Source organism: Canis lupus, chromosome 2 (assembly GCF_048164855.1).
Source record: "Canis lupus baileyi chromosome 2, mCanLup2.hap1, whole genome shotgun sequence".
NCBI classification, from domain to species: Eukaryota; Metazoa; Chordata; class Mammalia; order Carnivora; family Canidae; genus Canis; species Canis lupus.
The window spans coordinates 81,907,595-81,926,394 of record NC_132839.1 but is presented as its reverse complement, the minus strand read 5'-3'; the positions used below and the strand labels follow the sequence as shown (position 1 = coordinate 81,926,394).

At 43.9% G+C, this 18,800-nt stretch overlaps 1 protein-coding gene across 20 annotated transcripts in view; it reads left to right on the top strand.

Moving 5' to 3' along the window:
* The first annotated feature begins 327 nt into the window (after positions 1-327).
* PCDH7 (protocadherin 7) overlaps positions 328-18,800 on the top strand; it is a 417,583-nt gene continuing 399,110 nt past the window's right edge. For 19 of the 20 annotated variants that reach the window (XM_072808228.1, XM_072808164.1, XM_072808160.1 and 16 more), the window contains exon 1: positions 328-5,365. In XM_072808228.1, the coding sequence (XP_072664329.1) occupies positions 2,159-5,365 (3,207 nt within the window). In that variant the 5' untranslated portion in view covers positions 328-2,158. Of the gene's footprint in view, positions 5,366-11,580; positions 11,848-18,800 lie in introns of those variants that run through there. The other variant, XM_072808225.1, reaches the window with a different exon arrangement.

Sequence of the window (18,800 nt, the reverse complement as noted above, 5' to 3'; positions counted from 1 at the left end):
GGGAAGGGCTTGGGGTGCAAGGGGGACGGACGGGGCCGGCTGGGGTTGCGCCCGCGAGGACCGGCCCCCGGGGGTGACGCTGGGCTTTCCGGAGCGGGGCAGCCGGCCAGTACCCCCTCCCGCCCGCCTCCCCGCAGGCCTGCTCCCTGCCTGCCCCCCAGCCCCCCGGGAGCGTGTAGTTTCCGCGGCCAGGCTGCTGCCACCGCCGCCGCCGCCGCTTAAGGGACCAGCTCGAGCCGCGAGCCAGCCAGCGAGCTCCCGGCAGCAACCGCCACTTTGGGCAAACTTGCGGGTTTCCGGCTCGCGGCCAGCGACCGGGAGCTCCCCACTCGCCGCTCGGGGGCTTGCAGCCCGGGCAGCCCGAGGGGCGGCGAGCGCGCCCGCACCAGACTCTCCCAGACGCCAGAGGGGACGAGACAACTGCGGAATTCACCCGCCGTGCCAGGGCACTTCCGAGGCAACAACCGACTGGCACTTTTTCTCCCCTTGGCAAACTGGATTTTTTTTTTTTTTTTTTTTAAAGCTACTTGGCAGCTGTCTCTGACTCCACCTCCCGCTCAACCCGCCCCCCCCTCCCTCCCCAGTGCCTTTGGGCTTTTCTTCGGAAATCCGGACAGCATTGGGCATCTTTGTTTTAATTGCCGTTGGGGGAGCCCGGCCGGCCCCGGGGGGCTTGTCGCCAGGCCAGCGTCGCCTGAGCCTGAGCACCGAGCCTGCTTCGCTCACCTTTGAACTGCAAAGGGATCAAGTTCAGCTCGAGTTGCCAGCACTGGGACTGGGAGGAAGGAGAGGAGCGTGCAGGAGAGAGGGAGTGGGAGAAGGGGAAAGGGGAAAGGAGAGGAGGGAGGAGAGAGAGGAGGAGGAGGAGGAGGAGGAGGAGGGAGGAGAGAGAGGGAGGGAGGGGAGGGATCGAGAGAGAGCGGGGAGAGAGAGAGAGAGAGAGAGAGGCTGCAATCTCCTCCCTGAATCGCGCACAGCGCTGCAGATCCCAGTGCTCCGAATTGCGGGCCGAATGCAGGTGAGGAAAGGCACGGACTCTGCGGCTGCGAACCCAAACTTGGGCACCGCGCGGTGCGCACGGCTCAGCCTTCGCCCCCGCGGGCGCACGGCTGCTGCGGTTTCAGGCGGCGGCTTCGTGACTAATGACCTTGCGCAGAGTTGTTAAGAAAAAAAGAGAAACCCGAGCTCTTGGGGGTGAGAAGGGACTGACTCTCCGGGCGTCTCTGAAGATGGCTCGGGCTGCTCTTCGGCGCGCGGGGGGGACCCGGACGCGGACCGCCGTGTGACGCGAGTGGTCTCCACTGCACGGTGCCCGAAGCGACCGACCTGCCAGGGATTTTTTTTTTCTTTCTTTCTTTTTCTTTCTTTTTCTTTTCTTTTTTTCTTTTTTTCTTTTTTCTTTTTTCTTTTTCTTTTTTTTTTTTTTTCCCCCCACCGTTTCATTCTCGATCCGCTGCCTGGCTCCCCCGCTGCCAGAGCGGAGTCAGAGTTCAGACCGGCTTGTTGCTGGCCCCAGCGCCTCGTGCAGGAAGCAACTCACGTTTGCCTGGGCAGCCGGAGCAGGAGCTGGGTCTGGAGTGAGTGGCTGAAACGTGAATCGGACTCAACTCGAGTAGCAGCAAAGACGAACGGGGTTGGCAGGCGGGGGAGGAGGCTGCAAGCTTGCTCCCCGCCGCTTCCCGGCTCCAGCGCCCGCCTGCCGGAGCGGTTCCGGCCCCATCCGGCCGAGCGGGGGTTCGGGAGCCCGGGATCCTCCGCCCGCCGCGGGGATGACTCTGGAGGGGGGCGGGGGGGGCGCCGAGCCCGCGGCGCGCAGTGTCCCGTGAACTGTGAGTGCTGCGACTGAACGGCGGCCGGCGAGCGGGCGATTAGCACCCATTGCATGAATTATGAAACAATAACTTTCGGAAGAAGCAGAAGGAGGCGGAAGAAAAAAAAGAAGAAGAAGAAGAAGAAGAAGGATCTGTCGCCGGTCCCCCCCCCCCGCCCCCCGCGCCCGGCCGACTCCGCACGCTGCTCTCGCCCCCTCCCTCCTCTCCCTTCCTCCTTTCCCGGAGCCAGAAGAGGACCGGGCGGAGGGCCGGCGGCCGGCCCCGGAGGAGGGGGGCGCCGAGGGGGCCGTGCCTAGAAGGAGCAGTAGCAGCAGCAGCAGGAGAAGATGCTGAGGATGCGGACCGCGGGGTGGGCGCGCGGCTGGTGCCTGGGTTGCTGCCTCCTCTTGCCGCTGTCGCTCAGCCTGGCGGCCGCCAAGCAACTCCTCCGGTACCGGCTGGCCGAGGAGGGCCCGGCGGACGTCCGCATCGGCAACGTCGCCTCGGACCTGGGCATCGTGACGGGCTCGGGCGAGGTGACTTTCAGCCTCGAGTCGGGCTCGGAGTACCTGAAGATCGACAACCTCACGGGCGAGCTGAGCACCAGCGAGCGGCGCATCGACCGCGAGAAGCTGCCCCAGTGTCAGATGATCTTCGACGAGAACGAGTGCTTCCTGGACTTCGAGGTGTCGGTGATCGGGCCCTCGCAGAGCTGGGTGGACCTGTTCGAGGGTCGGGTCATCGTGCTCGACATCAACGACAACACGCCCACCTTCCCGTCGCCCGTGCTCACGCTCACGGTGGAGGAGAACCGGCCGGTGGGCACGCTCTACCTGCTGCCCACCGCCACCGACCGTGACTTCGGCCGCAACGGCATCGAGCGCTACGAGCTGCTCCAGGAGCCCGGGGGCGGCGGCGGCGGCGGCGGCGGCGAGGGCCGGCGAGCCGGGCCTGGCGACAGCGCCCCCTACCCCGGGGGCGGCGGGAACGGCGCGAGCGGCGGCGGCCCCGGGGGCTCCAGGAGGCGCCCGGACGCCCCGGAGGGCGGCGGCGGCGGCGGCGGCGGCGGCGGCGGCCCCAACCCCGGCCCCGGCGGCCGCAGCAGCGTGTTCGAGCTGCAGGTGGCCGACACCCCGGATGGCGAGAAGCAGCCGCAGCTGATCGTGAAGGGGGCGCTGGACCGCGAGCAGCGCGACTCCTACGAGCTGACCCTGCGGGTGCGGGACGGCGGCGACCCGCCGCGCTCCTCCCAGGCCATCCTGCGGGTGCTCATCACCGACGTGAACGACAACAGCCCCCGCTTCGAGAAGAGCGTGTACGAGGCCGACCTGGCGGAGAACAGCGCCCCCGGCACCCCCATCCTGCAGCTGCGAGCCGCCGACCTGGACGTGGGGGTCAACGGGCAGATCGAGTACGTGTTCGGGGCGGCCACCGAGTCGGTGCGGCGGCTGCTGCGCCTCGACGAGACGTCCGGCTGGCTCAGCGTCCTGCACCGCATCGACCGCGAGGAGGTGAACCAGCTGCGCTTCACCGTCATGGCCCGCGACCGCGGGCAGCCCCCCAAGACCGACAAGGCCACGGTGGTGCTCAACATCAAGGACGAGAACGACAACGTGCCGTCCATCGAGATCCGCAAGATCGGGCGTATCCCGCTCAAGGACGGGGTGGCCAACGTGGCCGAGGATGTGCTGGTCGACACCCCCATCGCCCTGGTGCAGGTGTCCGACCGCGACCAAGGCGAGAACGGCGTGGTCACCTGCACCGTGGTGGGGGACGTGCCCTTCCAGCTCAAGCCGGCCAGCGACACGGAGGGCGACCAGAACAAGAAAAAGTACTTCCTGCACACCTCGGCCCCCCTGGACTACGAGACCACCCGGGAATTCAACGTGGTCATTGTGGCGGTGGACTCGGGCAGCCCCAGCCTCTCCAGCAACAACTCCCTGGTCGTCAAGGTCGGAGACACCAATGACAACCCGCCCGTCTTCGGCCAGTCGGTGGTGGAGGTCTACTTCCCGGAGAACAACGTCCCCGGAGAGAGGGTGGCCACGGTGCTGGCGACCGACGCCGACAGTGGGAAGAACGCAGAGATTGCCTATTCTCTGGATTCCGCCGTGATGGGGACCTTTGCCATCGACCCCGATTCTGGGGACATCCTGGTCAACACCGTGCTGGACCGCGAGCAGACAGACAGGTACGAGTTTAAAGTTAACGCCAAAGACAAAGGCATCCCAGTGCTGCAGGGCAGCACCACGGTGATCGTGCAGGTGGCCGACAGGAATGACAATGACCCTAAGTTTATGCAGGACGTCTTTACCTTTTATGTGAAGGAAAACTTGCAGCCCAACAGCCCTGTGGGGATGGTCACGGTGATGGATGCTGACAAGGGGCGCAATGCAGAGATGAGCCTCTACATAGAGGAAAACAGTAACATTTTTTCCATCGAAAACGACACGGGGACCATTTACTCCACCATGTCCTTCGACCGGGAGCACCAGACCACATACACGTTCAGGGTCAAGGCTGTGGATGGGGGAGATCCTCCCAGGTCGGCCACCGCCACCGTCTCCCTCTTTGTGATGGACGAGAACGACAACGCTCCCACAGTCACCCTTCCCAGAAACATTTCCTACACTTTACTGCCACCTTCGAGTAATGTCAGGACAGTGGTAGCCACCGTGCTGGCAACGGACAGCGACGATGGCATCAACGCAGACCTCAACTACAGCATTGTGGGAGGGAATCCCTTCAAGCTGTTTGAGATTGATCCCACCAGCGGTGTGGTTTCCTTGGTGGGGAAGCTCACCCAAAAGCATTACGGCTTGCACAGGTTGGTGGTGCAAGTGAATGACAGCGGGCAGCCCTCCCAGTCCACCACGACTCTGGTGCATGTGTTTGTCAATGAAAGTGTTTCCAACGCGACTGTGATTGACTCCCAGATAGCCAGAAGTTTGCACACCCCGCTCACCCAGGATATAGCCGGTGACCCAAGTTATGAAATCAGCAAACAGAGACTCAGTATTGTCATTGGGGTGGTTGCTGGAATTATGACAGTGATTCTGATCATCCTAATTGTAGTGATGGCAAGGTACTGCCGGTCCAAAAATAAAAATGGGTACGAAGCTGGCAAAAAGGACCACGAGGACTTTTTTACACCCCAGCAGCACGACAAATCCAAAAAGCCTAAAAAGGACAAGAAAAACAAAAAATCTAAGCAGCCTCTCTACAGCAGCATTGTCACTGTGGAAGCTTCTAAACCAAATGGACAGAGGTATGATAGTGTGAACGAGAAGCTGTCAGACAGCCCAAGCATGGGGCGATACCGATCCGTGAATGGTGGGCCTGGCAGTCCTGACCTGGCCAGGCATTACAAGTCCAGTTCTCCGTTGCCTACTGTCCAGCTTCACCCCCAGTCACCAACTGCAGGAAAAAAACACCAGGCCGTACAAGATCTACCACCAGCCAACACATTTGTGGGAGCAGGAGACAACATCTCAATTGGATCAGATCACTGCTCTGAATACAGCTGTCAAACCAATAACAAGTACAGCAAACAGGTAAGATGTATTCCAAATATATTTAAATATCCCAGAAAAAGGCTAATAACTCTGAGACAGAGCATCTTCTGTGAAGTTTTGTTTTCTCTCCCTTAAAGCCATCACGTACGGATTTAATAGGGGTAATTTAACGTTAATTCATAGATCATCAGTTGGGTACGAGCCATCTACGCGAGGTGCACCTCTGTATTTTGCAGGTTCCCAGACCGGTGTGAGCTACCAGGGTATTCAAAGCCAGGCAGTGTCTTTGCACATCTCTTTGTGCTTGCCAGTACTAATTCATCCTAGTTTTCTGTTTTCAGGATAAATGTGTATATATTGTTTGGATGGTGAGCTTTAACCCGAAATTACGGTGTTCTGTGGCTGCTTAGTGGGTAATTACATCCAGAGAGAAAACTTCCCAAGTTACTACAGGTGCCTGTGCAAATTGGACACTCTAAAAGTTTTAGCTATGTGATGTGTTACGTAGGATTTTACGGATCATGGAGGCTGGTTCATGCAAATACAGTACCAAGTCTGAGATACTTAAATACTACTTTGACAAAAAAATGTTGGGTTAAAGATGTTTGATGATATGCAAATACCATGCAAAACTACATTTTTAATACTTCGCTCTCTGTAACAATTAGACTTCTGTGAGGATATACAGTTAGCACTCGCATTCTTCGGGTTTGGTATTAAAAGTCTGTAAGCAAAAGTAAAGTGCATGACCCATTTATTATTTAAGTCCAAGCAACAGAAGTGTTTGATGCACTGTGTGCAAGACAATTTTGGTCTGCGTTGTGATATCCTGACGCTATGAAGGTGATATGGAATATTTGATACCGTTGTCTCTCAGTGAAATGTGGAAACGGTTTAAAAAAGCATATGAACTTTGAGATGAACTTCAGAAAACAGAAAATTTATTCTCAGAAGTTTTGCTTGTGTGATATATGTAATGCTCACAGAGTTCACTTTTCACACCCACCAAGGTCTGACCCTGAGCAAGTAAAATCTTTCGGAAACTGCTGTGTCTGATGCTGTAGCAACCCCATTAATAAAATACCACATATATCTTATCAAGAGAACTCATCTCAAAAAAACACTTTTATGACTGTCAAATAATATCCAGTAATAGTTATTCTATTAAGTGTGCTTTGCGTGTGGACATGTGCAATCTGAGAAGAATTAAAGCAGAAGAAAAACGTGTTTTATGGCATCATTAAAGATGTTATTGATGGGCTCATTAAAGATGGTATAGAAAAGAGATATTAAATCCTTACTGCTCTCATACTTTAAAAAATCAATTTCCTAAAGAAATATTTGGTACTTAGAGTACTCTACTGTAGCTATTTGGATAAGGAGAAAGAGACCTAACATGATTTGATACCCAATAATCAAAGCAATCCGAGAAAATACAGGCTCGGACTTCATTAAATGGCTTTCGAAAATATGTGATGCCCTTGAGCCGCAGTTACTTATTTCTTTTAACCTGAAATTTACTACCTGGAGGGTTTATATCTGTTGTGTTATTGCTTTACCTGAAGTTAGGAGGAGATTTTTGTTTTGGTTTTGGTACTTTTATTGGTCTGGTAAACAAGGACCCTTCTAGTTACGATAATATTACTTTTCCAAGATGACTTATAAACACAGACAAATAAATTTGGATCTATAGAAATGTCCTTGGAAAATTCTGTAGCGCAAAAGTGTGTGAAGAGATCTTTCTGCAGAATGTTTACTTTTTCACAGTCAGCCTAATGGGATGTTTTGTCCCGTGGCTGAATGACATTTGCATTCTAAATTGTGTAATCTTAAACTTTGGAGCGGACGTATCAAGTGGCAGATTTATAGATATTTTATACAACCACCTCATATGTTCTGTGCTGTCACTTAAGCTTTATTTGGCTCATCAAAGGAGGTTGGCTCTATATTCTGAATATTTAAGACAGCCAATATCAAGACTGTTGTGGCATGCTGTTTAAAAGGCAAAGTGATATGCTTATAAATAAACTAATGTATGGTGTTAGGCTCTTCACAGAGCAAAGAAGTTCATATACCAGAATTGAAAACCTGCAAAGCCATCATTATACATCATGCAGTTTGCCAAAAGTAACTGGACAACTTACGTGTCGTCATTAGGTATTCAAAAGATGTGTAAAGTTTTAACCATAATAAATAGCTGAACCAAAATAAAATAAAGGAGAATGAAACACATTCCCCTTAATGTGATTAGTAATAGTAATTGATACTCTTCATCTCTTCAATATTGCTGTCAGGGGACAAGGGATCCATTTACAAAGTTACATTCTGTTTAGACATCTGACATAATAAACAGGATCTTTTTTTGTCCTGATTTTTGTTTGTACCATTAGTAGATGATTTTCTATTTTTATTTTAAAAATAAAGTGTTATAAAACTACCAGAATGTTTTTTTTTTCTGTGATTAAATTTGTTATAAGATAAAATAAAGAACACGAGGTTTTGTTATAATTCACCCCTTTGATACTGAATTTATCTAGGGAAAACCCTGAGGGATGCCATCTTTTAATTCCTTATGGTAGGGATTAATTAAAAATCAGAGATTTCATCTGACATAAAGACTTCATTTTATTTATAATTTTCTTGAATTGTCTTATCATAGTTCTTTGCTTGTGATATAATGGAAGTGGCGTCTGTTTACAGTGTTCTTATCCTTACGAGAATTAGACATTTCAAAGTGTTGCTCCTAAATCCTGTTAATGGTTATATTGTAATAAATTAAGCAGCTTTGGGGAAATAAGTTTGTAAAAACTGCCCCGCCCCCCTTTTTGGTTTGTTTTCACAGGATCTAGAAATTTTCAAATCAAGCTTCTGTATTTAGTCCTTGGCAGAATGTAGATGTATGTTGCAGAGTTGCTATATATATTTTTTTTTCTGAAATTCACACCTGAGTAAAAGTGATGATATAACCCAGGTTTCCATAGTTCAGACCTTTGCAGTTCAAACAAAAGTCTTTGCTCTCAACTGAGTAATGTGTCCAGTTGAGCAGAATGTGGATCATTGACAGCATTATTGAGATTAAGTGTCCACCTTTCCTTTGCCTGGTCTTAGTGGTTGCTCAAGTTTTGTGACTTGAAAGTACAATAGTGCATTTGACTTGTAAAATAAAGACAGAGGCATTCTATATTTCTATTTATTTTTAAATCTTCAAACTTTCACTATGTGTTAAATATTTTTCAATTTTCTTAAAGAACGATGTAATTCTAAAAGATTGATAAACATATAAAAGTATAGTTACTACTTTATCGTTTTCAGGTCCTGCTGAGTTTATTCATGCCATGCTATTATTTAGGTAATGCACTGGCAAGTAAAAATTTTATTGTATTTAGTAAATGGAAAGTAAAGTACTTTATTTTTGGCAAGAGTAGGGAAGATACAGCTTGAATAAACATTAATTTAAAAATCCATTTGTAGCTCATGCAGAAATACTCAAGAAAAATTCATATTAAGTCCAGTGATAGTTTCCCTTGCTTCTTTGGAACTGTAGAATGTAGCCTGAATAATGTTCTCTTTAATTGATCAAATTGTACCCAATATAGTCATTGTATACTTTGTAAAAAATATGGCAGAAATTATTTTTTAAATTACTTGTAGTCTGGAAACAAATGGATGACTTGCCATCAAATATTAGAGCTTTCAGCACTGAGAACACTAAGTATCAGTTTGTTGGTGTACATACATTACACCATACATACTCTAGTGGAAATGCATCTGCAGAGTGATGCCAGCTACAGCTTCTAGTTTCAATTTGATAAGCATAATTTCTACAATATGATCCTTCTGTGTATAACCAAAAACACTCTCAAGAGGTACAGTCAGTCTGCATATGGTGGAATTTCTGTTACATTCAGCCTGATAATAGACAAGAGGCTAAAAACCGATGAAGGGTTATGTCTTGAGTCAGGAGAGATCTACTAAAGCAGCATTACCTGGATCTCTTGATGTCTATGAATAAGGAAGGGGTCATCCGCCGATTTGATCTACTTTGAATGTAGACATTTTTTATGGAAGACCAGGTATAACAGTTTGAAACTTATCCCAAACTTATCCCACATTGGAAGACCAGGTATAACAGTTTGAAACTTATCCCAAACTTATCCCACGTCGATTAATAACTTAGACATGAGACCACAAAGTCAATTTATAGATTTTAAGTCAATCCTCCAAGTCAAGTTGGATAAATATAGCAAAATCATTCTCTCGTGTCATCTATTTCTATTTTTGAGTAATTACATATCTTATATGTGGAAAAGTATACACCTGGTATCTCTTTTTCTCATTCTCCACACACACAAACACATACAGATATATTCTTATAAACCAACGATGGGGCCTTTAGATTTTTATTTCATTGTGATATTCATACATTAACATATGGAACATATTTGAACTTTAAACACATTCAAAACTGAAATAAAATGTCATCAGTCATTCAGTGTTTGTATCTAAAATCACTGGAGTCATCACATTTTAGAATTAAAAGATAGCATTCAAACCAGTTTCCTCATTTTATATGAAGAGAGACTGAGGCCTTTCTCTGCCTGAACCTTTGGGATGTAAATTTGGTTGTCTGCTGGTACCTTGACTGATGCAAGGAAATTTAAGAAGTTGAGGCCTTTATGAAAAAGTAATTTGGTTGAGATCACAAGATTATCGAGGATACAACGTGGATCCAAGTCCTGGAATGCAGAAGCCACTGTTTTTGGTTTTGATCATACTACCTCTAGGAATAAAATTGAATTTATGTAACTTCGTATGTATTTCAATAGAGACAAAAATCTGTTGAGATTTACCTTTGTAAGTATAACTATATATTTGGCTATGAAGACTGAAGTTTTTGTAAGAGATTATAATTCTGCTTTGGGCTCTAGCTTTTATCTGTAAATTGCGGGGGACATTATAATTCAAATTTTACAGATTTTCAAAAGAAATTGATGGTTCTTTTCCCCTATGTAAAATAGTAATTGATGACACACTGAAGTAACTTAACACTTCTTAGAACATGTATGCAACAAGTTAATTGACATGATTTTTAGTTTAGCAGAATCATGATAACAAATGTAAGCTCCTATCTGGGATTAGTATATCCTCAATAAAAACATAATTTGAATGGAAATTAATAGAAGTTTTCTATAAAATGTGTAGGAAAGTTTATATGCATTCTAATTGGGATAATTTTTTTACTTTTTTCATTAATATGGATGATTCTTTTTGGCTTCTATGCTCCTTTGCATTTTGCCAGCTTTGCAGGCGCACTCTACCTTCACAGCATCCTTACCACACAATCGTGAACTAATTTTTCCTCTTAATTTGTTTTCTAGCAAATTTTTAAAAGAAGGTGACATTTTTAATTTTTTCAGTTCGATTGCCTCCTGGTGTATTATATTTTAAATTTAAATAGTGATAAAAATAAAAATGCTAATGATTGAGTTTATTAATTTCAAGAATCAAATTTGAACAATTTTAAAAACAATATAACGTGACGAAACCATTGCTTCACCATAGCCACCAATGCTATTAGATATTTTACCCTCATTTCTTTTCCTGGGAGAGGATGGTGGTGGAGGTTATGTTGGAAATTTGATATAATAATTGTTTAGAGCTTTATATTTAAGCTGTATGTAAGCAATTCCAAGGCTATAGCAAGGTTCCCCATCCATTTATTTACTATGGCTCTATAGAAATAGTAAGATCTGTTCATATAGATCTTGAGTCAGTTTTACTTTTCTCTCTTATTTATTTTAAAAGCCCTTAGAATCTTTTCTAAAGTAGGGACTCTGTTTCGGAACATTACACAGTGCTTTATTTAGCATTAGTGTTGTGGGAGAAATCACATTCCAAGAAGAATTGAGCTGAAACCACTAAAACTAATCTTAATTATCACTTCTGGTGAATTAATGTTTTAAAGGCGGAATAAAGGTTTATTTTCAGGAATTTGGTGATGTTTGTATTGAACTCTGATGCTGTGTACAAACAAAAAAAAAACTGTTAAAGCTTCCGAGTAGGATTCATCTGACAAGTTAACTTTTTTTTTCCCCCTGAGCATATTTATTATTTACAAACACATAATTTGTAAAAAAAATTTCTCTGCACCAGAACTTCTACTACAGCATTCTGATTGGGTATAAGACATTGGGGAGAAATTTTTCATCGCACTTTTTTTTTACCTGCATAAATCTTTATTTTCCTTCTTTCAGATGCGTCTACATCCATACATTACTGTGTTTGGCTGAATTCCACTCTAATATGATGCTCCATTATGCACCATACTCTGATGACCTTGCTACTACAAAACCTGCTGGAGCCTGCCCTTGGCCGTGGGGTGTCAGCCAATCACTGCTTGTTTCACTTGTTGTACATTTGATTTTCAAGGTTTTTTTTTTCCCTCCTCATATAAGGAAAAATACTATTGAAATAAATAAACTTATAAAAGAAACAGTATTAATAAAGAAATGTGCTACTAATGGATGTCTAAGTCACCACTAATTCCATTCTCAAAGAAGTGGTTAGCAGAAATTAAAAAAAAAAAAATATCCCAAGGCACATTTCAACAACTATTTTGAGATTCTAGCTTTGTGTGGACCCAGGAAAATTAAGTCTATTGAGTGTTTGTCTGTAGTACATTAAATACTGACTTTTGCTAAAACCTTAAATTGAACAACATTATTAAGGACGGTGGAACCACAATCTTTCCAAGCCAGTGAGATAGTGTGTTAGAGGAAAAGACAGTGTCTCTTGCTCATTCTGTGTGTGTATTCCTAAATGTCACTGTGTGTATTCGTGTGTGTTCCTACACATCTATATGCAAGGACTTTGAACAATATTTATAAAAACTATTGTCTATAAAACAAATTTGAGAGATTAATTTTGTATTAAGCACTTATTGCCAATGGACTGGTTTTTCCTTAATCTTGAGATATTGACCAAAGATTCTGTACTATCTATAGAATTTGTTGTTGTTGAATCCCTTAAGAAAATTTGGAATCTTTCAGTTAGATTTACTGAAGTCACTGTAGTCACATTCAGAAGGAATTTGTGGCTTTCTGTTTTTGTGGTACATTTATCTGAAGGCTATTCTATTTGATGTCAGATAACATAAATTCAAGCTACTTCCGAGAACTCAGAATTTAGATATTGTTGAGAGAGAGAGAGAGAGTGGCTGAATTTTAGTTTTGTAAGTAATATTCTAGGTAAGTCAGGCAATCCTTTGGGTGGTCCCTCCAATTCTCTATGTTTATATATTTATGTCTCTATTTATTGTATGTGTTTTTGCGCCTAAACATAAGTGTTCCGTGTGTAAAGTTTGATAAATTTATAATACACTTACCACATCATCTGCCCTACTAAGTTTTCCACAATTTTTGAAATACTAAGGATACCAGATTCTTGGGATTTCTTTCGGTGAATTATTGTCAATAGAAGAGCCCTTTAATAAAAATAAATACTTGAAGAATACTGGGGCGCCTGGGTGGCTCAGAGGGTTAAGCGTCCAAATCTTCTTTTCAGGTCAGGTCATGATCTCAGGGTCATGAGATAGAGCCTCATGTTGGGCTCCACACTGGGCGTGGACCTTGCTTAAGATTCTCTCCCCGCCCTGTCTTCCCCTACCCTCCACCACACGCACACATGCACACGCTCTCTCTCTCTTTCCATCTCTCTCAAAAATAATAAATAAATACATATTGGAAGAATACTAAAACATAGAGTGATAGGACATGTACTCTAACCCATGCAAATCTCTAATGTATATATTTCAAGATTTTTATTCTATTAGCCGTTTAATTTTGCAAAAATGAAATTTTCAGAAATATTGAAACTGTAGTGAAATTCCTGAATAAAACCTAATTATCCTCAACTTCTCAATTTGTTTTGAGCACAAGTACCAGTGTAAGAAGCTGGCAAAAGAATCCTTACCACTCTTTGCTTCTTGAAGATGTCATGTTTCCTTATCAAAAGTAGTTAACTTCCTTACGTGTGCTTATAGTGTGAATCGTGTAACAAATCATATCAATTCAAAATTATAGAGGGAGGGATCCCTGGGTGGCGCAGCGGTTTGGCGCCTGCCTTTGACCCAGGGCGCGATCCTGGAGACCCGGGATCGAATCCCACGTCGGGCTCCCGGTGCATGGAGCCTGCTTCTCCCTCTGCCTATGTCTCTGCTTCTCTCTCTCTCTCTCTCTCTCTGTGACTATCATAAATAAATAAAAATTAAAAAAAAAAAAAGTTTAAAAAAAAAAAAAAACAAAAACAAAATTATAGAGGGAAAAAGTCCAGAATTTTAAGATAGTCTAAGTGCAACCACATAGAGAGGAGATACATAAATACTTTCGGAAAGAAGAACATTCTAAGGCAGCATTTTGAAAACTTAGGTTGCAACACATTATTGAGGCTTGAATCAGTTTAGAGCATCTTCACCACAATAAGAAAAATATGAAATGAAACAGAACCATTCCAAGTACATCACCCGTACCGTAAGGTAAATGTTGTCCTGTGCAATCCCGATTTCAGTTGTGTGTGTGTGTGTTCCTGTTCTTGGTTGCCATGGAAAAAATGTGTTTTGTTGCGGAAGCAATTGAAAAGGGTTCAGAACCACCACTGCAGTTTGTTTGGGGTGGGAAACTATGGCTATTATTGGAAAAGCATAATAAATCAAAACAAAAAAAATAACATTCCCAAACATTTTGATGTACTATTTAGCTGACTCCGAATAATCAACAGCAACTATTACAGCAGGATTCATCAACAGCAAAAAGCTATTATCATTTCTCTCTGTGTGTTTTCTTCTTTGAACATGTCACCATGTTCCTATTTTGCACAGACTTCCCTTCTTTCTCCACCTTCTTGCTCCCAATTGGCATCCACCTCAGGTCTCTTGATAAGTCTCCTTTGTAATTCCTGGAATTCACCGCGTAGGGATGTGCCTGTGGATAGATGGAGTGAGACTCAGAACAAACTATCTATTACCCTATAAATTCAGCGTTTGGACATTTTGTTTTAAATGATAAGATAATAATTTATTTTCCATCACAGAATCGAAAGAAAAAATATGAGAATGTTAGAGGTTGGCTTAATAACTTTCAACACATCTACTATCAGCACTGGTACTGAATATTCCAAAAGTAATAAGATACAGTCTTTGTCCTCATGGAATTAATATATTATATAAAAGATTAGGGAGCAGAAAATGATAGATTATATTCGCATCATGCTTCTTAAGTTTCAAAACGTTGATTGCATGTTTGCTCATTTGCTCCTCAGCAATCTGTGAGGAAAAGCACCATTGTTATTTCTGAGGTGAGGAAACTGAAATAAGGAACCAACTTATTTATGACTGATGGAATTAGCTTCGGAACTTTATAAAGTCTTTGAATAAATATCAGGTCAGATTTCAAGTGTACTGCAAGCACTTGGGGGAAGTTGTGAAATCGGTGCTTTTGAATACAGTCTTGTTTTCTGATTTATCTGGGTAAAATCACCTCAGAAGAACTCCTTAGGATATGCCTCAGGTTTTCAAACTTTTTTGCAGTCATAAACTGCAATTTAATACTACCAAAACCAAACCAAAGCAAACAAAAAGCTGTGGGTGTAACGTGCAGATCTAATTAATTAACTGGATTTGTACATAACCCCATATGTGATTTAAAAACAAACAAATCCCTTAAGAATTGAGTAAGTCACTTTAACCCTAACTATATTTTTGAGGCTGGAAATATATAGCCTCTGGAAAAACTCAAGACCCTTACGAAGTAATTCCGCAGTTTGAAATATGTCTCTGGGAATGATTTTCAATCTATAACTTTGCAAAACACGTTTCTTGGATGTCTGTGAGGTTTTTTTCCATTCCTTTTATAGAGATTGTGTTCATTTGCTCTATCTTTAATACACAGTGCAAGGCTTTGGGGTGTAATTAAAACGATGGCTGGAACAAGTCTCTTTATAGATAGGCCAGTGCAAAAAATAGGCAAAGTAGGCAAGATACATACATGAAACCCACGGGGCCTGCCTCCCAGTCTGTCTTGTCCATCAATGGTATTCTCAGTGCTTAGTAGAGATACTCCTAGGAGCCCATGGGAGATACTCATAAATATTTGTTGAATGACAAACAAGAGGCCTGAGCTTTGGTGCTAAATATCCTGAAGATCCCTTCATATTGAAACACAGGATTATGGTACTTCCACTGTTATATCAGACTCTGGGTGTCCTAATTGTTATTTTCTTTCCCTGCTGGGTGGATGTCTCCACCGTAAAGGCTACCTGTGGTGCTGGCTAGAGTCCCTGCCCTCTCTGTGTGGGTATGACTCTCATTTCAGTAGCAAATGAGCAGTGCTCATTTCCTCTCCTTACTCCTTGGTGGTGTTGTTAACACCAAACCCTCAAAAAAAAAAAAGATAAAATTAAACTACTAAGCAAATATGCCAGGCAAGTAAGGGAGGTACTGGCCAATCAGTAGGGTTCTGATATATTTTGAAGGGGTATGAAGACACATGCAAACATACTGGTTTTCAGTATTTTGTCTTGAGATCCTTATTCTAATCTTCTACAGATTGTTATCTGTTTTTAAGATTGTATTTATTAATTTGAGAGACAGAGAGAGCGAGAGAGAGAGCACAAACCAGGGGGAGAGGCAGAGGGAGAGGGAGACACAGGCTCCCCGCTGAGCAGGGAACCCACCATGGGACTATCCCAGGACTCGGGGATCATGACCTGAGCCACCCAGGTGCCTCCAGATTGTTATCCTTCTTCTTGTCTCTTTCCTTATGGGAAAAAAAAAAAAATAGGTACATTTATGCCCAAGCACAGGTGCAAGTATCTGTCAGTTTATATGTTCTTGCAGATATTGTCCATTCACTGAACCAACCCCTGCTCACCAATAAAGGGTGAGCATTTTCACATTTCCATTTTTATTCTGAAAGCCCATGGTGAGCATCACTTTTAAAGGTGAGAGCCTAGAATATCAGAGAAACATGCACTTGGTTTACTAGGGAAAGAGATCTAGAAGAGAGAATATGCTTTCTCTTGGGAGTGGCAGGCACTGAGGTGGGAGCTGAGGAATGTCTTACAACTCCTTGTTGAATCACTATGTTGTACACATGAGGCTACTATAACATTGTGTGTCAACTCTTCTCAAACAAGCAAACAAAAGAGAAGGGGGAGGGGAGGAGGACAAAAAGAAGAAAGAAAAAACCCACAACACCTTAGGAGCCCATATTTGAAGGACCACTCTTTTAAATTGCAAATGCAAATTGCAATCTTCTGAAGGAGTTGGGTTTAGTCTTTGTCACACCCTGGTGTAAATTGCTTAAGCAGGTAACTAGGTCAGCAGCTCACAAAGATCACCAGTCCTAAAGAAATGCAGATTCTGCGCTGAGGGCCTTGGAGAAGGATGAGTAGCCTTCAGTAGTTTCAAAGCCCAGAGCTCTGTTAAGGCACCAAGTGTCTCCAACCCTAGCTAGGCTTCCAGGAAATAATGAGATTATATCAGAAAAAGGAATTTCAAGTTTGACAAAGCAAATGTTTGAGGCCTTGAATTCTGGCCCAAGGCCTTGGTAACTGTAAGAGTGGTACATGGCTCTATATGATTGCAAGATTAGTGTCAAAAAGCAATAAACATCTACTTCTTTCCATTTAGACCAGGTGTTTTGGTTTGGTTTGGATTTTGGTTTTAGTCCGGAATATCATCATGTCCAACTCCTCTGTTTCCATTCATTTGCTGCTCCCCTACTTTTGAGAGAAAGATAAGAACACAGAAGGGGGAAAAAAGGAAAAGAAAACCCATAACCACTGCATAGCAACATACTCTCCTCCTCCCTAGTATTATTAGACTACTGTAATAATAATAATAATAAAAAGTGGCCACATTATTGACGTGTAGTTGATTCTTATTCTAATTTCATTCAATTCGGGCAGCCCGGGTGGCTCAGAGGTTTAGCGCCGCCTTCAGCCCAGGGCCTGATCCTGGAGCCCGGGATCGAGTCCTGTGTCGGGCTCCCTGAGTGGAGCCTGCTTCTCCCTCTGTCTCTGCCTCTCTCTCTCTCTCTCTCTCTCTCTCAGGAATAAATAAATAAAATCTTTAAAAAATAATAATAATTTCATTCAGTTCTCAGAAATTGAAATCCTAGTAGGTCTGTACTATAGCCCAGAAACCTGAATTTTTAACACTTTACCCATCCTCAATTCTGATTACAGATGGTAGGTCAAGCTACAACAATTTTGGGTTAGGGCCCCCGAAATTCCTAACTTCTGTTTCGTAGTACACTTCTCGAAGGCCTCTGGCAAAATAGAAAATGAACTGGATAAGGCAATCTGAACATCTGCCTTCTCGCCCTGGTTCTGTCCCTGATTGGCCAGTGTGACCTTGTGTAAGGCCTTTGGAGTCCGGAAACCTGTTGAAACTGTCCTCTTGTCATTTTACATAACAACCCCTGCACTGATTACATGACAGGGTTTGGGGTGGGGGGGGGGGTCACAGAAAATAACATTTGGGGCTTTGTAAAGCATTACCACAATTTAAGATAATATTTCTAGTCATCCATGAATTTCTCTACACCTTCTGAAGATGCATTTACACTTTTGGAGTATTTTTAGTACCATTATATTAAAAAGTTTCTTCATTTTGTTTTTTTTGGTGGGGGGCGGGGGTGCTGTTTGTTTTAATTTGTTCTACTGCTTGTTTGAGGCATCTCATATTCTCTTGCTCTGATTCATTTCTTCCAAGTTATACTGATCCCCGATCAAGGTGCAACATATGGCAATAGGCCCTGTAGATAATCAGAAAGGCTTTCGGTGCCTGCTGAGGTCTTGATGGTGAAGGGGGAACAGAAATAGCTCATGGCTGTAAAGCAAGTGGTTTAGGAATGGCTTGTAACAGTTTGATATTATCTGACATTATCCATTTTGACACTTAAAAAAGATTCCATCATTTTTTCAGTTATTTCTTCTTCCGTGCGATCTTTCCTGGGAATTTTTAGTTCACACATCACACCCAGTCTCTAAGAGCCACGAGTTACTGAGCTTTTATTCTGTGGCAATCACTCTGCTAAGGAGTATACTACATTATATTATTTACCCCTTTCTAATAACTGAGAGGCGGGTCCTATTGTTGTCTCCATGCGACATATGTAACTGGGGAAAAGCAAAACAGAACTTCTAGATCCCATCCACTCTACATACAACAGGGTTCGCTAACTACTTAAAGTCATTTCCCCTCCAACATACTGCTCTCTCCAAATCTGAGAATTTTTATTAGGATAATCTCCCTGAGAGATTTTAATGTACATATTTAGGCTGTGGTTTGCATTGTAGTCTAGCCCACAATACCTCCTATGCATTCTTAGCAGGTTGAAAAGAGAGTCCGTTTCAGCTTGCTAGCACTGCCATTCAAAATACTGTAGACTGGATGGCTTAAATGGCAGAAGTT